We start from the raw sequence: 25,624 nt of genomic DNA, 5'->3' as shown, positions 1-25,624 counted from the left end.
GTGCCATGATGGTGTCTGCTCCTACTTCTACACCCACTGTGAGCAGTGACATATCCTGCTGACTGCCACCAAATGTGGGTGGGTGGAGCGTGGTGCGGCAGCAATAACATACACTCAGTCCAGGTGCAATTAAGATAACTTGTATTGAAGTAGAGGCAAAACAGGCAGGTGGGAGGAAGCCCAGCTGGGATGACAACAGCGTGTAGTGGAGCAGGTCTGTATGGAGGGGCGGAATGCAGCCTGGCCAGTCCGAGCCAAAGTAGGGAGGTTTGCAGGAATAGAAATTGATCCCTACACTTTCCCTACTTGTCTGGAACCTTTCCCTGCCACTAATACTGTCCCTGACAGATGGGTGGCCTTTTTGTATGCTATCCCCATGCTAAAAAGTAAGTCAAACCCAGGAGCCGGGGTCTTAAAAAGACTCTGCCTGACCCAAGATGGCCACCAGAGTCACATGGGCTGTAAACCATAAACTAAGAGTTCCTCTTGGCTTTCTCTCCCTCTTCACTGCTGCTGTGGCTGAGTGCCACCTGCATTGGAGAAAGTAGACTGCACCTGCCTACAAACAGCTGAGTGGGAAAGGTGCTCCTGTGCATGCATCTGATGGGAGGTGGAGGTAAAGGGAAAGAGCGGCACAATGATGCAATTGTTCTAGATCATTGGTCTCCAAACTGCGGCCCGGGGGCCAGATGTGGCCCTTTGCATGCCTTTATCTGATCCTTGGAGCACTATTCCTCCCTCTGATACCAGTCATTATTCCTCCCACTGATACCAGTCATTATTCCTCCCACTGATACCAGTCATTATTCCTCCCACTGATACCAGTCATTATTCCTCCCACTGATACCAGTCATTATTCCTCCCACTGATACCAGTCATTATTCCTCCCACTGACACCAACGATGGGGCATTATTCCTTCCGCTGACACCAACAATGGGGCACTATTTCTTGTACTGACACCAATGATGGGGCACTATTCCTTCCACTAATGCCAGTGATGGGGAATTGTTTGACGGCAGGGCATTTTCTTCTCCTACTGTCCAGTCCAACCCCCTCAATGTCTGAAGGGCAATAAATTGGCCCTTTGTTTAGAAAGTTTGGAGACCCCCCCCGTTCTACTCTCACCAGCCACTATTAGGTACACCTTGCTAGTACCCGGTTGGACCCCCTTTTGCCTTCAGCGCTGCCTTAATTCTTGGTAGCATAGATTCAACAAGGTGTTGGAAACATTTCTCAGAGATTTTGGTCCATATTGACATGATATCATCATGAAGTTGCTGCAGATTTGTCGGCTGTACATCCATGATGTGAATCCTCCATTCCACCACATCCCGAAGGTGTTCGATTAGATTGAGATCTGGTGACTGTGGAGACCATTGGAGTACAGTGACCTCATTGCCATGTTCAAGAAACCAGTGGTGAGATGATTTGAGCTTTGTGACATGGTGTATTCTCCTGCTGGAAGGAGCCATTAGAAGATGTGTACACTGTAGTCATAAAGGGATGGACATGGTCAGAAACAATACTCAGGTAGGCCGTGGCAAACAATGCTCAGTTGGTACTAAGGAGCCCAAAGTGTGCCAAGAAAATATCCCCCACACTATTACACCACCACCAGCCTGAACCGTTGGTACAAGGTAGGATGGATCCATGGTTTCATGTTGTTTACACCAAATTCTGACTCTACCATCTGAATGTCGCAGGTGACATCGAGACTCATTAGACCAGGCAATTGTTTTACAACCTTCTATTTTCCAATCTTCATTCATTTTCCTGTGTGAATTGTAGCCTCAGTTTCCTGTTCTTAGCTGACAGGAGTGGCACACGGTGTGATTGTCTGCTGCTGTAGCCCATCTGCTCCAAGGTTCGATTTGTTGTGTGTTCAGAGATGGTATTCTGCATACCTTGGTTGTAACGAGTGGTTATTTGAGTTACTGTTGCCTTTCTATCATCTCAAACCAGTCTGCCCATTCTCTTCTGACCTCTTATATCAACAAGGCATTTTCCTCCACACAACTGCCGCTCACTGGATATTCTCTCTTTTTCAGACCATTCTCTGTAAACTCTAGAGATGGTTGTGCGTGAAAACCCCAGTAGATCAACAGTTTTTGTAATACTCAGACCAGCTTGTCTGGCACCAAAAACTATGCCACGTTCAAAGTCACTTATATCCCCTTTCTTCCTCATTCTGATGCTCCGTTAGAACTTCAGAAAGTCGTCTTCACCTCGTCTAGATGCCTAAATTCAATGAGTTGCTGTCATGTGATTGGCTGATTAGCAATTTGTGTTACCAAGCAATTGGACAGGTGTACCTAATAAAGTGGCCGGTGAGTGTGGATGATCACAATCGATCAGAATAATGAAGAACTATACCCAATGGGGTGTTCGATCAATTTTTTTTTTTTTTAATTTTGGCATTTCCGATTGCAGTTCTATATAGATTTTTTATAATAATCACTTGAATAGATGGATAGGCCATACACCAATGATTCTGTAATGCTCGATATTACATAAGCGCATTTTTTTTGCCGCAACCGATCACACAATTTTAAGGCAGTCGATCATTTTACATGAAAGTGGATAAATCATCAGTCAGAATCCTATGATTAAATCATATGGCCACCATACAGTTTGTGAGTTGAAAACACGACATCTGATATAGTTTGTGGATTCATCCTCTGTACGATGTTCTTCACTCTCTCAGCAGTCATGATGAATTGATTACTATGGAAACCTGGACTCCACCAGCTGCTAAACTACAACTCCCGGCATGCCGCGGCGCTGCCGTCACCGGAAGTAGACTGAGGGCTTTGGTTTCGTTTCTGGGCTGTCAGTTGGCTCGGGGCCGGAAGTGGTGCTGGTGACAGAGAGTGAAGGTGTGCGCGCCATGGCAGGGCTCAGCGCCCGGGAGAAGGAGGGGTGCCGCCGGCTGCTGGAGGGACTGGACACGGCGGAGCTCTTCTCTGTGGCAGAAACGGTCACCAACCGGCTCATCTGTGTGTACAGCCGGGAAGGTGAGCGGGCAGTGTGTATGGAGGGGAGCTGTACAGTGACAGGGCCTCTTAATCACTTCAATACCGGCCACTTATACCCCCTTCTGCCCAGACCAATCTTCAGCGCTGATGCACTTTGAATGACAATTGCGCGGTCTTACAACACTGTACACAAATGACATTTTTATCAATTTCTTCACACAAATAGAGCTTTCTTTTGGTGGTATTTAATCACAGCTGGGGTTTTTATTTTTTGCTAAACAAACAAAAAAGACGGAAAATTAAAAAAAAAAAATCATGTTTAATAGTTTGTTATAAAATTTTGCAAACAGGTAATTTTTCTCCTTCATTGATATGCGCTGATGAGGCGGCACTGATCAGATGGCACTGATGGGCTCTGATGGGTGGCGCTGGTAGGTGACACTGATGGGCGGCACTGGCAGGTGGCACAGGTGGGCACAGATGAGCTGGCGGGAGCTCTCCTTGAGCAGGACCGATGTCCCTCTGAGAGCCGCCGGTGATCGGCTTTTTTTTTTCTCCTCACACTATCAGCGAGAGGAGAAAAAATAGCCGATTATTATTAACCACTTGCCGACCGGGCCATAGCCGAAAGATAGCTGCAGCGCGGTCGGCTAGTTCTGGGTGGACGTCCGTGCGATGTCTTTCCAGAATGTTGCCCACGCCCCCGGATCACAGTAAATAGCCGCTGATCGCGGCCGTTTACCACGTGATCGTTCCGTCAATTCCGCCAATACTCTGCAATAAATTTTAACAGAAACAAAGAATTTTTTTTTTATCGAATTTTCAGTCTTTTTTTGATTTATAGCGCAAAAAATAAAAAACTCAGCGGTGATTAAATACCACCAAAAGAAAGCTCTATTTGTGTGAAAAAAAGGACAAAAATTTCATATAGGTACAGTGTTGCATGACTGAGTAATTGTCATTCAAAGTGTGAGAGCACCAAAAGCTGAAAATTGGTCTGGTTAGGAAGGGGGTTTAAGTGCCCAGTGGTCAAGTGGTTAATATACATGATATATATATATATATATATATATATATATATATATATATATATATATAGCACCAACAGTTTACGCAGTGCTTTACAATGTAAAGGGGGGACAGCACAATTACAGTACAGTTCAATACAAAAAGGTACAGGAGGGCCTGGCTCATAGAGCTTACATTCTAAAGGGAGGGGGTGGTGGTACAAAAGGTCATAGATGCGGGGAATGATTTGATGGGGGTGGGTCGGGGATAGTTCTTAGGTGGGCATGGGATAGACTTCCCTGAATAAGTGAGTTTTCAGGGATCTCCTAAAGGTGGACAGGGTAGGGGCTGATCGGATATACGGGGTGCAGGGAGTTCCAGAGGATGGGAGAGGCTCTGGAGAAGTCCTGGAGGCGAGCATGGGAGGAGGTAACAAGGGAGCTAGAGAGCAGGAGGTCCTGGGAGGAACGGAGGGGGACGATTTCATGTCAAGTTCATGTGCGTGTAAAGGCAGGCGTCCCAATACTTTTGACAATATAGTGTATGTTCGCTATAATTGTTTAGACACATTGGCTGCCTGGTATCTGACACTTGTCTGGGCTCTGGTTATGATTTTTCTTGAAATATAAAACCTAAGTTTATCAAAAAGTATAAACAGAACAATCAGCACAAGGGACATAGTTATTTTCATTTCAGTAGAAATTTTCCTCTGTCCTACCCTCTTCTCTACCCTCACCGCTGTAATACTCAGGTGCAGTGGGGGGTTAATACACCTAAGGGGCTGTCAGGAGCTGTCATCAAGAGAGCTTGACTATGGCCACCCTTTCTTGCCTGATCTGCCATTTATAGAAACTACTACAGCTTATCCCTGCATGGGGAATGGGTGAATGTTTGGTAGCTCTGCCCCCTCCAGTCAGAGATCCTGTGTCATTCATGCGGTAGTATGGCTTCTATGAATGGCGAATCAAGCAGGAAAGGGTGGGCATAGTCAAGCTCTCTTAATGACAGTTCCCTTAATGACCGCCCCTTAACTGTATTAACCAACACCACACCCAAAGATTATGGCAGTGGGTAGAACAGAGAAGAATATACAGAAGGGACACTATACAAGTGTACTAAGTATAAGTTATGTCCCTTGTGCTGATTGATCTGTTCTTTTTAGCTAAACTTCAGCTTTAAAGGGGTTGTAAACCTTTGTGTTTTTTCACCTTAAAGTGGTTGTAAACCCTTTTTAAAAATTCCAAAAAAAAAAAAAACCTGCAAGACAAAGGCATAATGAGCTAGTTTGTAAAGCATACTAGCTCATTTTGAGTTACTTACCTGAGATCGAAGTCCCCGCAGTGGTCCTCGTTCACCGCTCCGGCGGCCGTCATCTTCCCGAGGGGTTACTTCCGGGTATCGCGGCGCTATGATTGGCCGGAGCCACGATTACGTCACTACCACGCATGCGTGCATGAGCCGCCGGTAGCGGCACAGTACAACTGAAGCAATGGCATGTACGTGCCTTTGCTTAAGTGCGAATGTGCCGAAGACGTCGGCACATGCAAATACAGGGATGTCTCCTAAACCCGTGCAGGTTTAGGAGATATCCGGGGGAGCTACAGATAAGCGTAATTATAGGCTTGCCTGTAGTATAAAGTGGTTGTAAAGGGTTTACAACCACTTTAATGCATTCTATGCATTAAGGTGAACAAACGCCTGGCAGTGACCGGCCCCCCAGCCCCCCCCCATTTTACTTACGTGAGCCCCGGAACTTCTTTCAGCGGGGACGCGCTCTTGCTCTGCCCGGGGTTCTTGGCTCTTGATTGGATAGATTGATAGCAGCGCAGCCATTGGCTCCCGCTGCTGTCAATCAAATCCATTGACGCGGGGGGCAGGGCTGAGCCATACATTCGGTGGCTATGGACCTCGAATGATGGACTCGGGAGTGCGCCTGCGAGGTAACTCCCTGGGAGAGTGCTTCTCCTAGAGCCGCCATGGGACCCCAGAGGACGGTGTTCGGGGCCACTCTGTGCAAAACAAGCTGCACAGTGGAGGTAAGTATGATATGTATGTTGTTTTTTTTTGTTTTTTTACTAAAAACACTTTACAATCATTTTAAATGTTAACAGATTGCTGAATGCCACAATGTTTTATTGTATTATTGAATGAGAAGAACTGTTCTCAGGAAATTTAATTTTATGAATTTTTTTCATGTTTGTTTAAATATTTTAGAGGCCATTGATGCCATACTTGTCTACAGCAAGGATGCTAAAGAGCTCTTGAAGAGGCGGAAAGTTCACAGAGATGCAATTTTTAAATACCTGGCTGCTGAAAAACTTGCGGTGCCACCATCTAGTGAGAAGAGTCAGCTGATCCAATATGCAATTGATCACTGGGCAGGACCGAGAGTTGACAAGACATCAGTCCCTAAAAAGAAGGTTAGTGGGGAAAAGTCATTTTTACAAACCAATTGGGCTGTCTTTTTCACATAGCTTTGAGTTATTTGAGTTTGAGTTACTTACCTGAGATCGAAGCCCTCGCAGTGGTCCTCGTTCACCGCTCCGGCGGCCGACATCTCCCCGGGGGGTTACTTCCGGGTACCGCGGCTCCGGCGATGTGATTGGCCGGAGCCACCATTAGGTCACTCCCACGCATGCGGTTGGAAAAACAAAATCCAGCATTTTAGCTAATATTGCATTAGCCAGGACAGTAAAACATTGACCAGGTGGCAGTTGTTGTCGCATCACTTACTGGGAATCTTGTGTCAGCAGCCCTATGTATTGCACATATACGCTTGTGTCATTTATTTTGTTACAGAAACCACTACAGTCATATATATAATTCAGTAGTCTAGAGCATCAGTGAAAGGCTGTCTTTATTAGACCATCAAATAAAACCGCAAGGAAAACCTTACACATTTTGAGCATAAAAACCTTTAATTATAGTGATGAAATCTTTGTAGCAATGACCCTTAGACCCCTTTCACACTGGGGCGTTTTGCAGGCGCTGTAGCGTTAAAAATAGCGCCTGCAAACCACCCTAAAACAGCTGCTCCATTCACTCCAGTCGGCTTTCACATTGGAGCGCTGCGCTGGCAGGGCGTCAGAAAAAGTCCTGCCAGCAGCTTCTTTGGAGCGGTGAACTCACCGCTCCTTCTAATTGAAATCAATGGGACAGCGCTGTCATACCATCGGCAAAACGCCTGCGGCGGCATTTTGCGGGCAGATTTAACCCCTTTTCGGCCTCTAGCGGGGGTTAAAACCGCCCCGCTATCGGCCGAATAGTGCCGGTAGAGCGGCGCTTAAAACAGCTTTACCGGTGACGCCCAGGGCGGCACAATGTGAAAAGGGGTCTTGTATAGACAAATTGATCAAGCAAGCTGCATGTGACAGGCTACACCCACTTTTCAAATACCAATTTGTGCATGCATAGAAACCTGCATCTCTGCCAACATAAAAGAAGATGTTGCCAAAGTATCTGAAGTTATAGAGCAAACAATATGGTACAGAAGAGGTGAATAGAACATGCATACTTCCTTTTTTCAGTTGTGAGAGTTTTTGTCCTTTGTGCTACAATCCTTCTCAAAATATTAGTTGTCCGTCTGTGTCTGGTTTTATTACTTTAAAAATCACTGACATGGATCAAGTATGTTTCCTGAAAGAGCTCCTGATCTGCATACATGTCTTCAGATAGCATTGAAAAAAAACTGCATCTTTGTGACAGCCAGCATTTTAGAAGGAGAGGTCAGTAATGGCAGCCTACATATTATATCAGTGGAGGGTCTTAAAGGAGAAGTACAGGGAAAGCTCGTTTGGATGTACTTCTTCTATGGATCACAGGAGTGCAGTTCATTCTGCACTCCTGTGACCCGTCTTTAGTGGATAGCGGGCTTCAGCCCGCTGACGTCACAGAGCCGGTCCAGGCTCGGGTAAGATCGTGTCCATATGCTCAGGATCCACCCATATGCCTGAACCCGCAACCCGGCTCAGCCTCTCAGCGAGCTGCTGAGAGCCTGAACTGGCCGTTCCCACCCCTTCCACGGCCCAGCACTCCAGTGGGGGGCAGAGCTCTGAGAACTAAGTGATCAGCATTGTTTGATCGCTCAGTTTTCAGTCTTAAACCCGGCAAGGGACAGATGCAGCTTCGGACCAATGCTGCATCCACCTAGGCGAGAATGATTCAAGAAAAAAATACATTCCCATGCTTCTCTTTTATTTATCCAGGTCAAGGTGTAGCTAATAGCAGTTAGGGCACTTTCACATTGTAACGAGGGGGGGGGGGGGGGGGGGGTAAAGCGCCGCTATTTTTAGCATCATTTGTGGCCGATAGTGGGGCGATTTTGACCCCCGCTAACGGCCGAAAAAAAAGTTAAAAGCACCCACAAAGCACCGCTGCTGAAGTGCTTCAGCAGCGCTGGATATTGATTTCAATGGCAGAGGCGTTTTAGGAGCAGTGTATTCACCGCTTCCACAAAGATTCTACTTGCAGGACTTTTTTCCCCATCCTGCAAGCGCACCGCTCCAGTGTGAAAGCACTCAGGCCTTCACGCTGGGGTGGCATTTTTCAGGCACTTTACAGGCACTATTTTTAGCCCTTTAGCGCCTGAAAAACGCCTGAGTGTGAAAGGGGTATTAGTCACCTGGATTTGTTCTGTAATATTGAAGATGTTTCCTCACTTATCTAAGATGCTTCTTGAGTTCTAATAAGTGTCAGGAATCATACCTCTGCATTTCTCCCGCGCAGGTAGCACTGACACCTTAATCCAATCACTATGGAACGTGTAGATTTTCATTTGGGAGGTGTGAAACTTGTGGAACCACCTTGTTCTAGCTACTTAAACCTTTCCTTGGTGTCAGGAAGTCTGATACATTGAACCCAATATGCCGAACGTTTCTCTACCCAACCAGCTAGTGATATCGTAATAACAGAAAAACCAGACCGAGGAAAATCCAAAATGTATTAAAATAAGAACTTAGAACATTATCTGCTTTTCCAAAATTCAAGCAAAAATCATTGTTCTTCAGAGAGATACTATCACCTTGTCGTTGCAGGGCAAAGTGACAGTGTCTATTTAGGTGACTTGTTTAACCTATAGTGTCTCCTAAATACCAATATTCCTGCACTAAAAGATCCAGGATTGAAAATGATTGACCCTAGCATTGGGATCCTCTGTGTGTTTCTGCATGTAGGAGCTTCAATCTGAGGTTAAAGGAAACTTGTTCAGGGAATATATGGAGACTTATCCCTCCTGGATGCCTGGGACCTCCATGGCAGGTTGTCAGAATAGGGAGCCGCAGGAGATCAGTGAACATCTGTTTTCTGATATCTCCTGTGAAGAGTGAAACTGGAAGCCCTCGGCTCTGAGCATTTCCAGGTTCAGAGCTGCCAATATCTGGCCACCATGGCCAGGGAAGAAGCTACTCAAGCACAGTTTGTGCTCATTTTGCTTCAAGCGTGCAAGTGTGACATTAAGGGTGTAATAGACCCCTAAGATCTCATTAAAGAGGAACAATACTTGCCTCAGCTCCAGCGATACAGCTTCCTGAACTCCATGCCTGGCCACTGACATCTTCGGGTGGCCAGCTTCTGGATCTAATAGATGTAATCATCGCCTTGTGTGGGAAGATCTGTATAGCCACTGTGTCTCTTCAGATGTCATTGATTTTGACAGGCTGGATGCACGGCATACCCAGGCATTTTAAAGGCAACACTCTATACCAGTGGTTCTCAACAGTCTAGTGCCGTGACCCCTTGATAAAAAAAATCCCAACTTGTGGGGACCTCTAACAGTAAAATTATTTTCGTAGAGTGGGTTGTCAGCACCCAAGGCAAGAGAAGTAATTTGCGCCCCTAACCCACGGACATTTAGCGCTCCCCGAGTCCCTTCCACTCGTACAGTATTAAAACCCCTTATGGTGCATTTTAGGATGTACCACTCTTTCTTTGTTCTTCTTTCTTTCCCTTTTATCTCTCTCTATCCTAATTTCTTGTTTTTTTTCCCCATCCCTCTCTCTAGCTGTCTTTCTTGTTCTTTCTCTTAATCTTTCTCTCCCTTTTTCTTTGTTCCTCCCCCTATTTTCCTCTCCCTTCCCTGTATTCTCTATTTTTATTCCTTCTCTTACTCCTTGGTGGGGGAAATGGGATGAGTGACAGTGCTGGGGGGAGTTCTGATCAGCCAACTTAGGTGCTCTTGATCAAGGTCATCTGCTGATCTGAGAACTGTAGTGTGGACCTTTTAATGGCAACTATAATCACAGGTAGTGTTGCTCACTGTGTCTCCGACTTTGTGGTGTCTCGTAGCATTGACACCTATGCCGAAATCAGGAGATAGGGTCTCCTCCACCCACTCCCATTTTGCATTCCTCACCAGTCAGCTGACCTCTAGTCTCCAGCCATGCCATGAACTGAATGGGTGGCTGCGAAGAGGCTGAGTGGGCGTCCGCGGGCTCCAGGGAGAGCCTTGCTGGCGGCCGCAAAAAGGCAGGGAGAACGGTGCGGGCTTCAGGAACAGCCCAGGATTCGGTGACCCATGGCAAATCATCATTCGACCCCCAGGTTAAGAACCACTGCTCTATACAGAGGTATGGGTCACTTTGGGTCAACCAAGTGAATGAACCCTTAAATGTGCATTTTAACAAAGATGAAAAAAAGACCTGGCCCTGAGACAGTTGTGTGAATCAAAAGTTTTGACTTACCCCAATTCCTCCTTCACAGCAGAAATCGGCAACGTTTAAAGGGCATGCTTGAACTTCTAGGCAATGTAACGTAATAATACACAGTTAAAAAAAAAAAAAACAGAGAACGCTGATTCTTTTTGATCTTTTTCCAGGTCCAAGAAGCAGAGCCCCATCTGGAGTCAACTGACTTTAATTTACTTGGTGAAAAGTTTTGTGAGTGGTTCTACATTCTTCTGAACTCCCAGAATCCTTCCTTTGGACAAGAAAAGGGAGAGTGGGGACCTCAGCACTTCTGGGAGAATGCCATACTTAAGTTTGCATACAAGGCAGCAGAGCAAGCTCTAGAAGAACACAAGGGCTCCCAGATGGCGAGTCTCCGCCTGCTTGCACTTACAAGAGATGAGAGACTGATATTTAGTCCTAGTACTGACAGCAGAGGATTAAAATGTGTGTCTTCTCCGCATGGCCTGGTAGTGGTGGCAGTTGCTGGTACAATCCAAAGGGACGGAGCCTGTTTAGGAATATTTGAACAGATCTTTGGACTAATACGCTGTCCGATTGGTAAAAATTGGAAGATCAAGCATGTGGATCTGAAAGTCTTGGGGCAGAACTCACTGAGCTCTGAGCAGACAAAATGTTTGCCTTCTATTACCTATGAGACTAAGGACTTGGAACTCTACTTTTCTGAGTCTGCTAATGGCTGATGGTTTGAACTGTTTATGTAACACAAATGATTTTATATTTCCAGCATTTTCTCTGCTAGCCTGTGATGTTTTTTCAGTTCTAATGAAACACAGATCAGCAGAGAGTCAAATTGAGGATAATGATGTACACACTATTCACATTAAATGCCTTTAAACCAAAAAATATGTAAATGTATGTAAAAAGTGCTACTAATGTTATATACAGTGTGTTATATAAAGTGTTAAATACATGAAGGTATTCACATTTACTGTCAAGTTGGAGATAGTTGTACATTATCAGGCATTTTAGACTAATGCTGGTCATACTCAGCTGAATTGGCCGAAATTTGAGCCATGGGTGTGCCTGCCGTCATCGCCTAAATGGATCAAACTTCAATCTAATAAATAAAAGGAGATGGGTGAAAATTTTTCAGGCTGTATGGTGCCAATCGGATACAGTCACTGTTATGCTCTGTGTGTGAATGAACTACAAGCCCTGACATACTTTGCGGCTGCTGGCTTGTAGTTCTCAATTGTAGTTCATTAAGTCTTCCTGTCCGTGTGAACCTGCTTGTATGATGTACTGGCAGACAGCTCCCCCTTACAGTCTGCAGGAGATCTGCTGATCACCAGTGCAATGCTTTACAGGCTCCTAAAACAAAAAATAATAAATGCACCTTTTTTTTTACCTGCAAAAAATGTGTATTTATTTTTTTTTTAAGTGAACTTATCCTTTAATTCATCATAGCTCAAAGGCATGCCCAGTTTTTACAGACTTACTAGCATGTAAGTATTGCAGAAGAGACATATGCATAGTATCATTTGCAATTTTGTTTTGTTTTTTTTCTGAGGTTCTGCTTTAAAGCGGTATTAAACCCAAAACCAAAAATTTCATATATTGCAGCTTACCAATCATTCTATGTGGTTGCTGCTTTAGTTTTATTTTTCCTTCTGTTTTCACCTGGTGATCTGGCCAATAACTCTTCTGTGTCAGAGTAGACAGCAGCATTGTCCGTCTGATGAGGAGTGTTAAATGTAATAGCAGATTTAAATACCCTAAAAAATTGAAGCCAAATTCCAGCTCACACTTTATAATTTTTTACAGCAAACCCTTTTTTGTTCTTCTGAAATAAAGGTTTTACATGAATAAATAAAAGCTGATCATTGTAGGCACCCCTGTCAGCGTTAAAGGGTTTGTCTTTTCCCTGTAAGCTAATTCATCTACAAGCTTGTTCTCTTGTTGGCCAGATCACTAGATAAAAATAGAAGGCTAAAAGCCTAAAAAAGAAAACCAATGCAGGCAACATGTCTAAGAACTGGTTATCTGCAATATAATATATGTTTGCTTTTGGGTTTAATACTGCTTTTAAGTTTATCGGCCGTTTCATTGCCATGCATTGTGTTTTGGACACAGGCCAGCAGACCTTTCCCATATCAGTGACTGTCTTCTTGTATGATGATCTGAATGGCAAAAATTGTGATTATTATTTTTTAGAATTAAAAGGAGATTTTTTTTTTAACCTAAAATTAGACCCTCCTATGTGGCGATAGGCAGGGGTCTTTGCCTATCACACTTTTAGTTTTTTCCTGAGCTAGGAAATACCTTCTTCTTCTTTTTTTTTTTTTTTTTTTTTTTTTCTCTTGGAAATAATTTTTTTTGTGTGTGTGTGTGGTAAACTAATATTGCATTTCATCTCTGCAGCATAATGAAGCTCTGTGAGTCTCATTATATATGCATACTGACTTAGTTTGCAATGGATCCTCTGCTGTCTTCATTTGAAACATTACATTTTTGCACTGGGAGTCCAGTACTTCTTGTTATTGGCGGTAAAAGCATACTAAAGGCTCATTTTTTTTAATTCTTTTATTTTTTTTATTAACCGCTTGCCAACCAGCTCACGCCGATATACGTCGGCAGGATGGTATGGCTGGGCGAAACCCTGTACTGGTACGTCTTCCCCTTTAAAAGGGCCGCCAGAGGGCGCGTGCCCGGCGGGTGTGATTGCCGCAGGCCACGTTCGATTGTGTGCACGAGAGCCAGCACGGGGATTTGTGTGTGTGAACACACAAACCCCCATTCTGTCGGGAGAAGAGACATATTGTTTGTTTATTCTATGTAGGAACAACGATATGTCTCCTCCCCCAGTCAGTCCTAGCCCCATACAATTAGAACACATATAGGGAACACACATTTAACCCCTTGATCCGCCCCCTAGTGTTAACCCCTTCCCTGCCAGTGACATTTACACAGTAATCGGTGCATATTTATAGCACTGATCGCTGTATAAATGTCAATGGTCCCAAAAATGTGTCAAGTGTCCGATCTGTCCGTCACATTGACGCAGTACCGCTAAAAATCGCAGATCACCGCCATTACTAGTAAATAATAAAAATGCCATAAATCTTTCCCATAGTTTGTAGACGCTATAACTTTTGCGCAAACCAATCAATATACGCTTATTGCTAATTTTTTTTTTTTTTTTTTTTTTTAGATTTTTTTTACCAGAAATATGTAAAAACATATATATTGGCCTAAACTGATGTAGAATTTTTTTTTTTTTTTTTTCAAAATTATCGCTCGTTTTCTTGTTTATAGCGCAAAAAATAAAAACCGCAGAGGTGATCAAATACCACCAAAAGAAAGCTCTGTTTGTGGGAAAAAAAGGAAGCAAATGTGTTACTACATATTGAAGCATTGTGCTAAGGTTCATCTTAAAGTGCGCCCATGCCCAGACTATGGGCCTTAAATTATTTACAAAGACTTAACAGGTAGTAAAAGAGTCTTAAAACAAGCCACCCCTGATATTTAAAGCTGCATGAAATGAAGTAATTCATCCTCAGAGATCAGAGAACAATGACTTTAAAATTTGGTTCTTAGTTCTAACATCTTAGAAACAAATGTTGTGTATTTATGATAGACGGCTGGCAGCCTGCAAAGATTTTGTTTCTATAGAGGCAAAGGGACAAGAGATGAGATTTTAGTGCCTCTGTTATGAGCTTTAAAGATGAATTTCACCACAATGCCTATAATAACTGATAGTGGAACTGAACATTGGAAGCAGTGCTCAAAATAGGATGGGCAGAAGGCAAAGGAGATATTTACCTATTGCCTATTGTCTCCCTGCAGCTGATCTTTCCCTTTTCTTCCTTGTTCTGCATTGTGTCTCTGAGTGATGGTAGCCATCATGGTAGAGGCAGATCTGCTTTTTCATGTCGGAGCCTCCAGCAGGTACAGGGAGCAGCACAATAGTGATATCGCCAAATCGCACTTCATATCTCCTGAGACTAGTTTTCAGAGGCAGCAGTGCTTTAGATCTCAAACGTTTGATGTATGTTATGTTTGCTTCAGTATGATATGTATAAATGCAATTATTTGACCATTCTGTAAATTAGATATAATTTTTACAGAGACTTTAAGAAAAAAAATATTTTTTGAAATGCAGTGATGTTTTGAAAGTTCCTTGTAACATTCTGTTTAGAGCTACAGTAAAGATGGGTGAGACACACAGATGAAGCACTATATATTCTTGTGTTATGTGTTTGTCTTTTCCGATACTTAGGTAACTATGGAAACTATTATTATGGATACTGATATTGCTGAACTTCTTTTCTAAAAGTAAACTTTCCTGGTTGTCATTATGGTCCAGGGGCCTCAGCATTTTTTAAGGCCACTTTCACATGGGTGCTGTAGAATCAGCAGGGCGCTTGAGAACAGATCCCCTGCTGAATCGAAGCAGAATGGGAACAGATGTCACTTTTGTTACATCTGTGCCCATTTAATTTTTTCTGCCTTTACAAACTCAAGCTTTCCTGGACCTACAGTGGGTAAAATTAGTATTGAACACGTCAACATTTTTCTACGTAAATAGATTACTAAAGTTCTATTGACATGAAATTTTCACCACCTGATGATAACAACCCATGCAATCCATACATAGAAACCAAAACAAATAAGTTCAGAAATTAAGTTATGTGTAATAAAATAAATTGTAATACTTCATACAAAATCCTTTGTTGGAAATTACAGCTTCAAGACGCCTCCTGTATGGAGAAACTAGTCTCATGCATTGATCAGGTGTGATTTTGGCCCCATTCTTCCACACAGTCTTCAAATATTGAAGGTTTGGTGGGTATCTTCTATGAACTCTTTAGTTCTTTCCATAGATTTTCAATTGGATTCAAGTCAGGTGATTGGCTGGGCCATTCTAGCAGCTTTATTTTCTCGGTTTGAAATCAACTGAGAGTTTCTTTGGCTTTGTGTTTGGGATCATTGTCTTGCTGAAATGTCCACCCTCGTTTCATCGTCATCATCCTGGTAGATGACAGCAGATTTTTTTTATCAAGAATGTCTTGGTACATTTTTCTATTCGTCCTTCCTTTAACGATATGAAGTTTGCCAGTACCGTATGCTGAAAAACAGCCCAACGCCATGATGTTCCCACCTTATGTTGATAAGGTGTTTTTGGGGTGATGTGCAGTGCCATTTGACCTCCAAATGAATAGAGGTCGACCGATATATATCGGCCGGCCGATATTTGGCTTTTTTTACTTAATCGGCATCGGCCGATTGTGCTGATAAAAAAAGCCGATTATAACTTCAGTGGGACTTGCAAATGACTTCTGTAATAGAAGTCAATGCAAGTTGTCTGAAGTTTTCTTCTCTCCTCCCTGGGCTGCCTGCCAAGTCTGATAAGAAGATACATTGTATCTCTTCAGGTTCTTTTATCAATAGACTGAACTCCCTGTGTAGAAGTACTCAGTTTAACCACTTAAAGACTAAATCTTTTCTGACACTTGTTGCTTACAAGTAAAAATCCTGTATTTTCTGCTAGAAAATCACTTAGAACCCCCAAACATTATATATATATATATTTTTTTTAGCAGAGACCCTAGGGAATAAAATAGCGGTTGTTGCAATATTTTATGTCACACGGTATTTGCGCAGCGGTCTTTCAAACGCAATTTTAAAAAAAAAAATACACTAATGAAATTAAAAAAAAAAAATAAGCAGTAAAGTTAGCCCATTTTTTTTCGTCCAAAAGTTTTGATTACCTGTTTTTGTATATTTAATATTTAAGATATAGTTATTTTTTTTTATCTAAATTATACATACAAGTGAACTGATTGGAGGTTTGTTTTGTTTAATAAATGTTTAAATGTAAAAAATTTTCTGTATCACTTATTACTTAAGGCTGCTTTCACACTGGAACGGGCATGCGTTGACGAAACTGGTCGAAACTGGCCAAATCTTTTCTGCTGCATGCTCACACTGATGATTATCTGGACAAGAACTGAGTCCATCTGGATAAAGCGATTGCGCTCCCCCTCAAGCAGTTTGCACAATATCCAATGGAAGACCGCTTCTGGAAAAAGCGGACCGCCCCAGCACTCTTATTTGAGTAAGACTCTTAAGTCCCAGTGTATAATGTACCGACGTTTAAAGTCCTTGCAGAAAAAAGTTTAAGTCCCTCATTAAGGCATTCTTTTCCTTGGCATGTGCGACCGTACAATCTGCCCTTGAATTTATGGAGATTTTTTATAGCTTTGCTGGTCTGGGCTAAGCACTTAGCAAAAGAAATCAGGTTCTTCCACTCAACAGCACTTGGAGCTCTTTCCTCGAGCTTTGTTCCGTGTAGATGGGTTGGGAGATTCTCTCTGGCAACTCTCATGCCTGGGACTATAGCTAAACTGCTGATCAGCAGAGCTTCGCTGCAAGAAGCAGCTGGAGTGTATGCCCTTTTGAGGGTGAACACCTCTTTGGCGATGCCTTGGATACGTTTCTTCAAAGGGTTATGGGAGGAAAGAGCACACACTTATTATTATTATACGGGATTTATAAAGCGCCAACAGTTTTCGCAACACTTTACAACTTGAGGGTAGACAGTACAAATACAATACAGTAGGAATCAGAGGGCCCTGCTTCTTGGAGCTTACAATCTAAGAGGGAAGGTCAAGAGATACAAGGGGTAATAACTGTGGGGGAAGTGCTGATGGAGAAGATAGATGTACAGTTGTTAGGTGGGGGCCAGATAGGCTTCTCTGAAGAGATGAGTTTTCAGGGATCGTCTGAAAGTGGGTAAAGTAGGAGAAAATCTGACAGATTGGGGTAGAGCATTCCAGAGGATGGGAGAGGCTCTGGAGAAGTCCTGAAGGCGAGCATGGGATGAGGTGAGAAGGGAGTTTGAGAGCAGGAGGTCTTGGGAGGAGCGAAAAGAACGATTAGGTTGGTATTTTGAGACTAGGTTAGTGATGTACCTGGGGGCCAGGTTGTGGATGGCTTTGTAGTTAGTATCTTGAATTTAATTTGTTGGCTGAGTGGCAGCCAATGGAGGGATTGGCAGAGGGGTATAGCAGACACTGAACTGTTTGTGAGGAGGATGAGCCTGGCAGCAGCGTTCATGATGCACTGAAGTGGGGATAGCCTATTTAGAGGTAAGCCAATGAGGAGGGAGATGACCAGGGAGTGGATTGAAAGCTTTGTGGTGACATTGGTTAGGAAGGGTTAATATGTGACGAACACGGGTGTCAGATCACTGCCCTCACTAACTTGCGACGAAGGACCGGCCAACCTCACACCGCGCTGTCACTTACGTAACAATGCCACTCTCAGCTGTGCCCAGCACAAAGATTTTCCAGCTTGCGGGACCACAATCTAGGTGCCAGCAGCCTGAGAGCGATTGTCACTGGGCTAATTACACAATTAACCCTTTAACTGCCACCACCCCTGTTTTAAAAGACCGAGCCGGGGGAGACTTGTAATTTTAGCAATACCAATTATGATTTTAGAATAAGCATCTGCAACACACACTGCCACCACAGACAGGTCTGCTCAGAGGCCTTACTCTACAACAGTAGCGGTCTTCAGGTTCGTTTATAGCTTGCATTAAGAGCTTTAGCGGTAAGAGACCACAATCTCTTACCTCTAAAGAAGTGACAGAAGCAAAGGCTGTCTTTGTCTGGGTCCAAGAAGGGTTCCTAAGCAGGAGACGTTGCAGAATAAATTCTGGAACCCCAAGCCAGGTAAAGTCATTAACTTACCTTCTTCCCAATGAAGGGATTCTTGCACTTCTACAAGTGGCGGGAGAAGTCTGGAGGCCTTTGCAGCCATGTGGACCCAAGATATCTCCAATGTCTGGTTTTAAAACATTGGGGGAGATTTTCTAAAGCTGGTGCACTCAGAATACTGTGCAGCTGTGCATCATATCCAATCAAAAGTTAAAGAAAAAGAAATTGCGCTAGGTGCATAAAAAATTTGTGAAAAAATGAAAAAGATTCCTGCTGCTATGCACTATAACCCCGATATAAGGGCACAAAAAACAAAAAATAATATAGAGAGTGCAGCGCTGGACATGTGAAGTGAATAGTGAAATTTGATAAACCAATTATTAAATGGTGAAGAAAGGTTATTCAAAGTCAATATATCAAAATAGTGGCACATATATATATATAATATAAAGTGTTTCTTAGAACGTAAACATATGAACTACAATGAGTGAGAAAAAATTCCTGTATATAAAAACTTATGCAGGCACATAAAAGTCCAAAACAGTGTATTTGATGTAATGTAGATTTCAGGGATACATCTCCAATGTTCAATGTTGCCCACCACCGAATAGATGAATAAAAGGCTTACCAGAAAGCCTGCGACCGCCCTTATTCAGGGGGGTCAAAACAGGCTCAGCAGATATGGGGAAACCGCCACAGGAATACTCCAGGGGACACCGATGGACCGATGCGTCAGAACTCCTTGCCAGATAGCCAACCAGCCGACAACCGCTGTAGATGTTCTCCCAAATCCTGTCCTCTCATGGGGCACACAGATCAGTTGGACCTCAAATTATAGAGATCATGGGAGCCTGTTGCATCAGCCTGCCAGGATCAAAATCCTCCACCTGTCTTTCAATCCAGGGATCGTGCTTTCAATCACCCTCAACGACCGAAGCTGACTCCTCTCTTTTTTTGGAATCCTCAGCTTTGGAGTCAAGGGAGGATCTCGATGCGGTCGGAAGTAGAGCCTGGGACTTGGAGGAATTGAGAAGCGTGGTGACGTCTGTGCACTGGCTACTCTTCAGCAGTACTGCTGCTATAGGTACTGGCCCCTCAAACGAGCTGCTTGGATGCACACAGTCTTAGGCTCCTTGGACACATACAGCTTTGGGCTCCTTGAACGCACACAGCTTTAAACTTCTTAATGCACACAGCGTCTATATTCACACACAGCCTCTCTCACTAGCAGCCACTGCTCCAGCTCCACCTTCCTCTCCCTCCATCTTCATCATATCCAATCAGCTTCTAATTTCAACTTGAGCAAATAAGCTTTGGCAATAAAACGTGGAAGCTGATTGGTTTCTATGCAGAGTTGCACTAAATTTTGCACTCTCCAGCTTTAGTAAATCAACCCCATTGTGTCCATATGTCTCCTCCACGCTTCTTGCTGTCAAGTGTGCCTGCTGCACCTGACAACAGAGCAGCATTGTGTTGTGGAAATTTTCTTAAGATGTGCGACTATGCGGCAGATGAGGTTTAATGTTGATAAATGTAATGTTATGCACTTGGGGGCTAAGAATATGTATGCATCATACATACTAGGGGAAGTACAACTGGGGGAATCCATAGTGGAGAAGGATCTGGGGGTTTTGGTAGATCATAAGCTCAATAATAGCATGCAATGCCAAACTGAGGTTTCCAAAGTGAGCAAAGTCCTTTCTTGTATTAAGAGAGCTATGGACTCCAGCGAGAGAGATATAATTTTGCCCCTGTACAAATCATTAGTAAGACCTCATCTGGAATATGCAGTTCAGTTTTGGGCACAATTTGCCAAAAAGGATATTGAGGAACTGGAGAAAGTGCAGTGAAGGGCAACCAAACTGATAAGAGGCATGGAGGAGCTCAGCTATGAGGAAAGATTAGAGGAACTGAATTTATTCTCTCTTGAGAAGAGGAGATTGAGGGGGGATATGATCAACATGTACAAATATATAAGGGGTCCATATAGAGAACTTGGTATTGAGTTATTCACTTTATGGTCAACACAGAGGACACGGGGGCACTCTTTACGTCTAGAGGAAAAGTGATTTCATGTTCAAATACGGAAAGGTTTCTTCACAGTAAGAGCTGTGAAAATGTGGAATAGGCTCCCTCCAGAGGTGGTGGATTCTTTCCTAAATATACATAATATAACTGGGCACTAACATTTATAGGTAAAGTTGATCCAGGGAAAATCCGATTGCCTCTCTGGGATAAGGAAGGAATTTTTTCCCCTGCTGTAGCAAATTGGATCATGCTTTGCTGGGGTTTTTTGCCTTCTTCTGGATCAACTGTGGGTATAGAATTGTGTATATGGGATTGTATGATATTATTTTTTATTTAACCACTTGAGCCCCGGACCATTATGCTGCCTAAGGACCAGAGGTCTTTTTCCAATTTGGCACTGCGTCGCTTTAACTGCTAATTGCGCGGTCATGCAATGCTGTACCCAAACGAAATTTGCGTCCTTTTCTTCCCACAAATAGAGCTTTCTTTTGATGGTATTTGATCACCTCTGCAGTTTTTATTTTTTGCGCTATAAACGGAAAAAGACCAAAAATTTTGAAAAAAAATGATATTTTCTACTTTTTGTTATAAAAAAAATCCAATAAACTAAATTTTAGTCATACATTTAGGCCAAAATGTATTCGGCCACATGTCTTTGGTAAAAAAAATGTCAATAAGCATATATTTATTGGTTTGCGCAAAAGTTATAGCGTCTACAAACTAGGGTACATTTTCTGTAATTTACACAGCTTTTAGTTTATGACTGCCTATGTCATTTCTTGAGGTGCTAAAATGGCAGGGCAGTACAAAACCCCCCCAAATGACCCCATTTTGGAAAGTAGACACCCCAAGGAAATTGCTGAGAGGCATGTTGAACCCATTGAATATTTATTTTTTTTGTCCCAAGTGATTGAATAATGACAAAAAAAAAAAAAATATTTACAAAAAGTTGTCACTAAATGATATATTGCTCACACAGGCCATGGGCCTATGTGGAATTGCACCCCAAAATACATTCAGCTGCTTCTCCTGAGTATGGGGATACCACATGTGTGGGACTTTTTGGGAGCTTAGCCGCGTACGGGGCCCCGAAAACCAAGCACCGCCTTCAGGATTTCTAAGGGTGTAAATTTTTGATTTCACTCTTCACTGCCTATCACAGTTTCGGAGGCCATGGAATGCCCAGGTGGCACAAAACCCCCCCAAATGACCCCATTTTGGAAAGTAGACACCCCAAGCTATTTGCTGAGAGGCATATTGAGTCCATGGAATATTTTATATTTTGACACAAGTTGCGGGAAAGTGACACTTTTTTTTTTTTTTTTTGCACAAAGTTGTCACTAAATGATATATTGCTCACACAGGCCATGGGCATATGTGGAATTGCACCCCAAAATACATTTAGCTGCTTCTCCTGAGTATGGGGATACCACATGTGTGGGACTTTTTGGGAGCCTAGCCGCGTACGGGGCCCCGAAAACCAAGCACCGCCTTCAGGATTTCTAAGGGTGAAAATTTTTGATTTCACTCCTCACTACCTATCACAGTTTCGGAGGCCATGGAATGCCCAGGTGGCACAAAACCCCCCCAAATGACCCCATTTTGGAAAGTAGACACCCCAAGCTATTTGCTGAGAGGCATGGTGAGTATTTTGCAGCTCTCATTTGCTTTTGAAAATGAAGAAAGACAAGAAAAAACTTTTTTTTTTTTCTTTTTTCAATTTTCAAAACTTTGTGACAAAAAGTGAGGTCTGCAAAATACTCACTATACCTCTCAGCAAATAGCTTTGGGTGTCTACTTTCCAAAATGGGGTCATTTGGGGGGGTTTTGTGCCACCTGGGCTTTCCATGGCCTCCGAAACTGTGATAGGTAGTGAAGAGTGAAATCAAAAATTCACGCCCTTAGAAAGCCTAAAGGCGGTGCTTGGTTTTCGGGGTCCCGTACGCGGCTAGGCTCCCAAAAAGTCTCACACATGTGGTATCCCCGTACTCAGGAGAAGCAGCAGAATGTATTTTGGGGTGTAATTTCACATATTCCCATGGCATGTTTGAGCAATATATCATTTAGTGACAACTTTGTGCAAAAAAAAAAAAAAAAATTTGTCTCTTTCCCGCAACTTGTGTCGCAATATAAAATATTCCATGGACTCGACATGCCTCTCAGCAAATAGCTTGGGGTGTCTACTTTCCAAAATGGGGTCATTTGGGGGGGTTTTGAACTGTCCTGGCATTTTATGCACAACATTTAGAAGCTTATGTCACACATCACCAACTCTTCTAACCACTTGAAGACAAAGCCCTTTCTGACACTCATTGTTTACATGAAAAAGTTATTTTTTTTTTGCAAAAAAATTACTTTGAACCCCCAAACATTATATATTTTTTTTAAAGCAAATGCCCTACAGATTAAAATGGTGGGTGTTTCATTTTTTTTTTTCACACAGTATTTGCGCAGCGATTTTTCAAACGCATTTTTTGGGGAAAAAACACACTTTTTTAAATTTTAATGCACTAAAACACACTATATTGCCCAAATGTTTGATGAAATAAAAAAGATGATCTTAGGCCGAGTACATGGATACCAAACATGACATGCTTTAAAATTGCGCACAAACGTGCAGTGGCAACAAAATAAATACATTTTTAAAAGCCTTTAAAAGCCTTTACAGGTTACCACTTTAGATTTACAGAGGAGGTCTACTGCAAAAATTACTGCCCTCGATCTGACCTTCGCGGCGATACCTCACATGCATGGTGCAATTGCTGTTTACGTTTGACGACAGACCGCCGCTTGCGTTCGCCTTCGCGAGAGCAGGGGGGCGACAGGGGTGCTTTTTTTTTTTTTTTTTTCTTTATTTTTTTTTTGCTTTTTTATCTTATTTTTAAACTGTTCCTTTAATTTTTTTTTTTTTTTTTTTAATCATTTTTATTGTTATCTCGGGGAATGTAAATATCCCCTATGATAGCAATAGGTAGTGACAGGTACTCTTTTTTGAAAAAATTGGGGTCTATTAGACCCTAGATCTCTCCTCTGCCCTCAAAGCATCTGATGACACCAAGATCGGTGTGATAAAATGCTTCCCCAATTTCCCAATGGCGCTATTTACATCCGGCGAAATCTAAGTCATAAAATGCTCGTAGCTTCCGGTTTCTTAGGCTGGATTCACACCTATGCATTTTTAGTGCTTTTTGCATTTTGCAGATTTGCACTACAGTCCATTTAACATGGTTTCCTATGGAACACGTTCTGTAGTGCAAATCTGCAAAATGCAAAAAGCACTAAAACTGCATAGATGTGAATCCAGCCTTAGGCCATAGAGATGTTTGGAGCCACTCTGGTCTCTGATCAGCTCTATGGTCAGCTGGCTGAATCACCGACTGCATTCTCAGGTTCCCTGTTGAGACAGGAGAGCCAGAGAAAAACACGGAAGACGGTGGGGGGGGCTTTCCCCCCCACGGCTTGTAAAAGCAGTCTAGAGGCTAATTAGCCACTAGGATTGCTTTTACATGAAAGCCGACCGCTGGCTGAAAAGAATGATACCAAGATGATACCTAAACCTGCAGGCATCATTCGGGTATAACCATTCAAAGTCGTGAATGGCGTACCTGAAGACAAAAAAATGGTTAACAATAAAGCACAGTAAACGGTAAAGTATAAAAAATTGCATACCTGAAAAGCAAACATGATAAAACATAATAACAATAAAACATTGCAGAATAGAATACAGTAAAAAAGAGCAGAACAAGAGAGAGAGAATAGAGAGAGAGAGAACAATAAAACGACAACTATTTTTTTTTATTTTATATATTTTTTTTTTTTTTTTACACTTTTTTTGTAACTAACTTTTATAACAGTAACCGGTTCCAGGTTCGGGTCTCTCAAAATGCGATGGCATCTTGGGAGACCCTGTGAAAGTGTGCCTAGTCTGTGCAATGCTGTACCCTACGCTAATACTCAACTAGTGTATGGTAGCGTTCAAAACATTCACCAATGCAAAGACCAGGATTGTCAGGACAGGAGGGACAATAATAGCGGGTGTCACGCCTATATTCGCGCTTGCTGCAGACACGACATCTTTTTTGGGGGTTCGTTGGGTAGGGGTACTCGGGAGGACATAAAGAAAATGCCTCTCATGCAGCTGACTGCATTTGGTTGGGGATGTGAATGGGGGAAGTACGGGCGCTGCAGAAGCGGTGGGTTCCCAATTAGGATTGGCGAATGCAGCAGGATGGGCACGACGGGCCTGTGTTTGTCTTCTTGGTGGCAGCGCGACACTACTTGTGCTTGCCACCTCACCAGCTTGAACTGCACTTATGGGACTCGCCACGTCACCAAGTGTTACTGCAGTGCTGGTTTGACTACGACCGGGGTGTACTAGGCCGCTGGCGCTTGCCAGTTCAATAAAAAGCTACCAAAAAAACTGTTAGCGATCGCAGGGATCAGGCCTGACTCTGCGAACGCTGCAGTTATGCGTTAAGTGTTTTGTAAGTGACAGTGATCGATCGATACTGCACTTGGGTGGGCTGGGCTGGGCTGGGCGGAGGGGCAAAATGCAGGTGCTAGCAGGTATCTGGGCTGATCCCTCTAACACTGCGTTTTTGGGAACCCTAAACTGCTGGGGACGCCAGTATAGATCTGATCGGATCAGATATTGATCCGTTCAGATACTATACCACTAAGGGAGGTGTACGGTGCGTGCGTGGGTGTTAGCGGTACTGGCGCTAATCTGACGCTGCCTGGGGCTGGTGCTTGCCAGTTCACCAAAATACTACCAAAAAAACTGTTAGCGACCGCAGGGATCAGGCCTGACTCTGCGAACGCTGCAGTTATGCATTTAGTGTTTTGTAAGTGTCAGTGATCGATCGATCGATACTGCACCTGGGTGGGCTGGGCTCGGCTGGGCCGGGCGGAGGGGCAAAACGCAGGTGCTAGCAGATATCTGGGCTGATCCCGCTATCACTGCGTTTTTGGGAACCCTAAACTGCTGGGGACGCCAGTATAGATCTGATCGGATCAGATATTGATCCGATCAGATACTATACCACTAAGGGAGCTGTACGGTGCGTGCGTGGGTGTTAGCGCTACTGGCGCTAACCTGACGCTGCCTGGGGCTGGTGCTTGCCAGTTCACCAAAATGCTACCAAAAAAACTGTTAGCGATCGCAGGGATCAGGCCTGACTCTGCGAACGCTGCAGTTATGCGTTTAGTGTTTTGTAAGTGACAGTGATCGATTGATACTGCACTTGGGTGGGCTGGGCGGAGGGG

At 43.3% G+C, this 25,624-nt stretch overlaps 1 protein-coding gene across 1 annotated transcript; it reads left to right on the top strand.

Moving 5' to 3' along the window:
* The first annotated feature begins 2,806 nt into the window (after positions 1–2,806).
* On the top strand, positions 2,807–15,503 carry LOC141129169 (uncharacterized protein C3orf38 homolog). Its single transcript, XM_073617006.1, has 3 exons — positions 2,807–3,015; positions 6,199–6,404; positions 10,796–15,503. Exons 1-3 carry the CDS (start codon positions 2,889–2,891, stop codon positions 11,345–11,347), a joined length of 885 nt encoding a protein of 294 aa, XP_073473107.1. The 5' UTR covers positions 2,807–2,888; the 3' UTR covers positions 11,348–15,503.
* Positions 15,504–25,624: the final 10,121 nt, after the last annotated feature.

The sequence above is a fragment of the Aquarana catesbeiana genome, linkage group LG02 (genome assembly GCF_042186555.1).
Source record: "Aquarana catesbeiana isolate 2022-GZ linkage group LG02, ASM4218655v1, whole genome shotgun sequence".
NCBI classification, from domain to species: Eukaryota; Metazoa; Chordata; class Amphibia; order Anura; family Ranidae; genus Aquarana; species Aquarana catesbeiana.
This window is presented reverse-complemented; position numbering and strand designations above follow the sequence as displayed.

What these genes read in the sequence shown, in the direction of transcription:
- LOC141129169 (XM_073617006.1), top strand. Translation starts at nt 2,889, where the DNA reads ATGGCAGGGCTCAGCGCCCGGGAGAAGGAGGGGTGCCGCCGGCTGCTG. An exon ending in CTGTGTGTACAGCCGGGAAG is followed by an intron (nt 3,016 to 6,198) that starts GTGAGCGGGCAG and finishes TAAATATTTTAG; the next exon opens with AGGCCATTGATGCCATACTT. An exon ending in CATCAGTCCCTAAAAAGAAG is followed by an intron (nt 6,405 to 10,795) that starts GTTAGTGGGGAA and finishes ATCTTTTTCCAG; the next exon opens with GTCCAAGAAGCAGAGCCCCA.